Source organism: Trematomus bernacchii, unplaced genomic scaffold, assembly GCF_902827165.1.
Source record: "Trematomus bernacchii unplaced genomic scaffold, fTreBer1.1, whole genome shotgun sequence".
Taxonomy (NCBI): domain Eukaryota; kingdom Metazoa; phylum Chordata; class Actinopteri; order Perciformes; family Nototheniidae; genus Trematomus; species Trematomus bernacchii.
The window spans coordinates 2,062,501-2,068,391 of record NW_022987767.1 but is presented as its reverse complement, the minus strand read 5'-3'; the positions used below and the strand labels follow the sequence as shown (position 1 = coordinate 2,068,391).

Sequence of the window (5,891 nt, the reverse complement as noted above, 5' to 3'; positions counted from 1 at the left end):
CTGGCTCTTTTTCTCCCTCCCCGAGGCAAGCGTGTGCTCCTGCTGTAAATCTCTCCGGTAGTCCACCAGCAGATGAAAAACACCCACCTCTCCGCCTCTTCCAAGGGACGAGGGGACCGTGCGGCAGAGTTTCCGTTAAAGTTTAAATCTTCCGGACAAAATTAGAAAAGTGCCGGTCAGAGGTCTTCTTTGTTATTTATTGAGCCTTAAAACAAATTGATAACGACTTTATATAATAATATAAGAATAATACACGGAGTCTCTCTTTTCCTCCCCCTCTTCTGACAGCCCAGCAGCTGATCTCTGAGCAGGAGAGGTGCGGAGAGGCGGGGCTATTGCTTCATCGTTATCAGGAAATGATCGTATAGGGCGTAGACACGGAGCCGTTTGGCCCCCCAGAGCGTTACGTCCCCAGATCTACCCATCTTGGGACCCGTTATCGTTATCTGCGTTTCCCTATCGGCCTCGTGTGGCCGAACCGTCTATATGATAGAGAACTGTAGCGGATACGACCGTTACCGTTCTCGTGTGGCTGCAGCCTAAGTTGAGCATTAACATATGTTGTAAAGGAAACAGGGGAATACTGATTCAAACCCACGTGACGCCTGGTGACTTCTTCACACCTAGACAGTTTTTCGGGGATTCATTCAAACCATTTAGACAAACTGAGTGTTAATACAGAATTGTTTAATTCTAAGTACAATACAGAAAAATCAGTGGTAAACAAAGGAAGGTCCTCGTCAGGCAGGAGAAAGTGAGATGCATGACACGTTAATTGAGACATGAAAAATCATTCTGGTCTCGACAAAAGAGACGCCGGTCATTTTCAGCTGATGACAGTAATGGTGCGGAGGGGGGGGGTCATTCAGAAAGATTTTTAAAGTGCAGAGGACCACAATGCACTGTGAGTCCATACGTCCCTTTGACTTTCTTCAAGTATGTTACAGCTCCGAGCTTTGAGTGAAAATCTACATTCAATCACGATCATTTCTTCTTTTAAACAATCTACATATTTCCATCTGAAAGATCTCCCCACACACTTTCTGATTCCAACCATTTCAATAACTGATAGTGATTAGTCACCGAGTGATGATGTGTTAATAATGGTTTGTCCACATGTGTGTGTGGTCGTAGTGTAGAACCTCAGTCCTCTTCACTTGGTCCCGGAGAGTTTGGCAAGGCTGGTTTTCCGGAAGGCCGCTTGGTCCCTCATCTCCAACACACTGTCCCTCACCATCTCTGCGAACATGGAGGGCCACAGCTTGTGCAGGGCCTCCCCCTTCAGGTTGGTCTCTGACGCCCTTTGGACCAGATCCTGGAGGTACTGCTGTATCATGGCGGCGCGATCCGACGACTCCACAGTGCCCTCCTGTGAGGAGAGGAAGATTCACTTGTTCATTTAGGTGAGGGGCAGTGACAGGAATATGGCAGTAGTAAAAGGTAAAGCCTCCACACTACGTATTGTGAGTGACAAGACCAATGTGGATCTAGATTCGGTAACACTTTATGGTAAGGGTACATGAATCATCATGAATTCATGCATGAAAAAGCATGAATTCATTCATGTAGTACTTCATGAACTATCAGTAATGTACAAGGATTAATATTATCTCATGCATGACTTAATGCAGGAACAATACCTTAATTAATGCATCAACTAAGGTATCTCAATCATCATGACTTCTGAGTTATTAATGATGTTCATGTCTTCTTCATTTAGATCTGCAGTTAAAGTGACAGGCCAAAAAACTGACCAGTCACAGCAAAGTGTTGTAATCATGATTAACTAAGCATTATTTTGTCATTACTTCATCATGTTTGTGCCCCTTCAAATAAAGTGGTGAGCCGGTCTGTCGGTCACAGCAGTGCATGTATTCTGTTGAATTCAAAGTGTTGTAATCATGATTAACTACAAATCAATAATTTGGCGGCTTAGGGGAAACCGAACTGAGAAACTTTTGAAAGAACATCTTGCAGTTATAGAATGGACTTACTGGCAGAAGTCATGATGATTGAGCAGTGGCGAGCCGTGAGCTTTATACCTAGGCCCTCTGACCCCCACCCCTTCCCTCGAAAAAAAGACGTTATTATGTCACAGCGTATACTTCAGCGGAATATCAAAACAACGGCCCAGGGTGCAAAACGCATCAATGACAGCGACCCTCTACCACACAAAACGACACCTGTGAACCCAATTTGTGTTCTTTGACATTGAAAATGATATTGCATTGTGTTTGTTACTTTCATTGCAGTTGTATGTCTTAAGTGTAATTTGGCATGCTTTTATTTTGAAGGCGAGTTCACGCTGTTGACAGGAAGTTGTTGTTGCTATGGAAACAAGAAAAGTTTCACAGCGGGCGGAACTCGTCATAAAGTCCGCGATAATAAAACCCACCCATTTAGAGGGAAGATATGATTGGTCAATTGTACTGTCATTTGACATTACTCTCTCGTTCAGTTACTATAGCGGGCCCTCTGTGAATCGCAGAGAGGCCCGCTATAGTAACTGACATTCAAACAGAGACTGAACAGGCAGATTCGAAGGATTTATTTCTTTGGAAATGTTATTTTATTAAATCAAGTTTTTTTTCGGTAAAACTAATGAAAAATATAACAAAAATAATATTAAAAAAATATATATTTAAAAAAAATATTTTTTTTTTTAATGTTTTTAAATATTATTTTTTGGAATATCTTAGGCCCTCACAGAGGGCCTAGAGGGCCCTGACGGCTCGCCACTGTGATTGAGATACCTTAGTTGATGCATTAATTAAGGTATTGTTCCATTAAGTCATGCATGAGATAATATTAACCCTTGTACATTACTGATAGTTCATGAAGTACTACATGAATGAATTCATGCTTTTTCATGCATTAAGTCATGCATGAATTCATGATGATTCATGTACCCTTACCATAAAGTGTTACCGTTGCTTGGTTTTTCAGAAAGTCAAACAGCCCTTGTTTGCAAATATTACTGGGGAGCATGTTTATTTAATACAGGAGTCACAAATATGTCACATTTAAAATGCTTATTTACAGCAGATAAAATATGCTTTCATTGTCAGATTTAGTTTTTTTAAATTACCGTCCTAAAGCTATTTTTAAAGAGATTTGGAAAAACGTAATCCTTAACTTTTGATGACTTGAGATGAATAAACTTAAAAAAGATTTTTGCCAATTTATGATAAAATATGTAATTCTGTTGCAATTGTATTGCCGTTATGGAGAAACAATTATTTTGCTTCATTTCTTTATTTTATTGGATAGAGCAGCCGGAGATAGACAGGAAAGACGAACAGAGAAAGGGAACAACATGCGGCCATGGACAGCAGTTAGGATTTGACTAAGGGCCGTTGCTGTAAGGCCTTATATGGACAACAGGTTGATACAGGCGAGCCACAATGGACATTTTACAGAGACATTGTGGGTGTCTGGTATGTCCCTGCACAACTTAAGAATACTTTTCGGGCTGGGATATGGATTGATGTGAGACTGAAATCGTTTTTTCTAACTTTTAGGTCACTTTGTTGCAGTCTCTCAAACAACAAGGCTACTATAATAATAATAATAATAATAATAATAATAATAATAATAATAATAATAATAATAATAGTAATAATCAATTGTATTTATAAGCACACTTTTCATTTGAGTATACAAATCTGAAAGTGCTACAGAGTAAAATGGTTGAAACAAAACAACAAAAAAACAAAAATATATATATAATAAAGTAAACGTTGACATCCATCTGAATTTCTTTCTTCCAAGGACCGAATGTTTTCCCCATTAATTGTGGGGTTTCTTTGGGAGTCTAAGGACAGTGTCCGCTCTGTAAAGCCCCCTCAGACAAATGTGTATTTGTGATATTGAGCTAGATGAATAAAATATAATATATATATATATATATATATATATATATATATATATGATTGATGTGCCACTGCTGAACAGTGTGCATTGAGCTGACCTCCGGGCTCTCTGCAGCGCTGCAGTCTCTGCTGGGGTAGTTGAACAGCGCTCGGCTCAGGCCTTCTCCCAGCAGCTTCCCGTTGTCCCGCAGCTCCTCCGGACTCAGTCCTGCACGCCGGCCGCGCCCCTCCAACAGGAACTGCAGCTGGCGCTTCCTTCAGGGTGGAGAGAGAGGAGACACAGTGTGAGACACACACACACACACACACACACACACACACACACACACACACACACACACACACACACACACACACACACACACACACACACACACACACACCACACACACACACACACACACACACACACACACACACACACACACACACACACACACACACACACACACACACACCACACACACACACACACACACACACACACACACACACACACACACACACACACACACACACACACACACACACACACACACACACACACACACACACACACACACACACACACACACACACACACACACACACACACCTGAGGAGAAACAGCGGCAGAGAGCACAGTAATAAAGATTTTGTGCTAACTTAGAGAATCAGCCCTTTGATTTCATTATAGTGTTTATTTTCACTCATTACAAAAACTACACTTATAAGTTGCCTTGATGCTAACTATCACTGATGTTGCTGTCTAATCAGTATGACATCTCATGTGTTTCACCACTGCACCAACATGTTCCACAGGCCTCTGCCAGGATGCTAAAATAGTCTGCAGGCAAAAATTCCACATAGGATAAGATAAGATGTGTGTGCGTGCGTGCGTGCGTGTGTGTGTGTGTGTGTGTGTGTGTGTGTGCGTGTGTGCGTGTGTGCGTGTGTGCGTGTGTGTGTGGTTGATGTGAGTGAGTGTGTGTGTGTGTGTGTGTGTGTGTGTGTGTGTGTGTGTGTGTGTGTGTGTGTGTGTGTGTGTGTGTGTGTGTGTGTGTGTGTGTGTGTGTGTGTGTGTGTGTGTGTGTGTGTGTGTGTGTGTGTGTGTGTGTGTGTGTGTGTGTTAGTCACACATCATGTTGACTAACAAGGTGAAACAAGCTTATTAAAAGTGTAATTGAGTGAACAATAGCTGAGATCTTAACAAATGTAACAAATGATGTGTGAATAAAACCTTGTAAACAACGTTAATATTTTTCTGTTTTGAGACAATGAACTCTATTTAAAGGTCTTTCCCAAAATTGGATCTGTATGCAAGTCATACAGACAACATCAATCCAACTAAATATGTTTTAAAAAATATATATGAAGTATCACATCTGGCTTTTTAGATAAATTAGTATCGTAAAGTATAGAATTTAGTGTCATTTGTGAAAATTAGGCCTATTTAGATAAACAACACCATACTCATTTGTATAAGGTGTTTGTGCATCAGTTACTGCAAAGCAATGGTGAGATGTCCCCGTTCCATATTGTTGATTTTCTCATAAACATTTAACATTATTTAAAAAAAATTAGGTATACATTTATGATCATAGACATCTTTGATTTGCCAAGGCATCTTAAAGTAGAACGATCCTCAAGGAAATGAATCTTTAAACCATGTAATTGTTAATACACCTGTACCCACTCTCCTCTGCAGAACCACCTCGACAATAGGCTCGTTTGAGATGAGCGAGACCGACGCAGACCTGCGCAATTGCGACCGCCGTCTTGCTAGTGCGTTGCATGATGGTTAGTCATGTTGTCCGACTTGCTCTGGAGGCTCGACTACATGAGACGTTGAAATCTCGCGGGACAAAGACACCGGCAGCCTTGAGAGCGAGGCGGAGCAGTTGGTGTTTATCAATCGCGAGTAAAGCTGCTTCAGAGCCACTATTTCAAGCATACTACGTCATCGAGTGCCGCCGAAGTACTGTTCCAATCTCCAGCATACTTGGAAATCTACCGAGCCCGGCGTACTCCGTTTGGAGA

The 5,891-nt window shown here is 41.3% G+C and overlaps 1 protein-coding gene across 1 annotated transcript in view; it reads right to left on the bottom strand.

Annotated features, from left to right (window-relative positions):
* Positions 1 to 666: 666 nt before the first annotated feature.
* Positions 667 to 5,891, bottom strand: part of LOC117496666 (leucine-rich repeat-containing protein 49) — a 49,528-nt gene continuing 44,303 nt past the window's right edge. Inside the window, exons 17-18 of the mRNA XM_034148384.1 lie at positions 3,971 to 4,127; positions 667 to 1,369 (exon numbers count right to left, since the gene is read on the bottom strand). Of these exons, the coding sequence (XP_034004275.1) occupies positions 1,154 to 1,369; positions 3,971 to 4,127 (373 nt within the window). The 3' untranslated portion in view covers positions 667 to 1,153. The remainder of the gene's footprint in view (positions 1,370 to 3,970; positions 4,128 to 5,891) is intronic.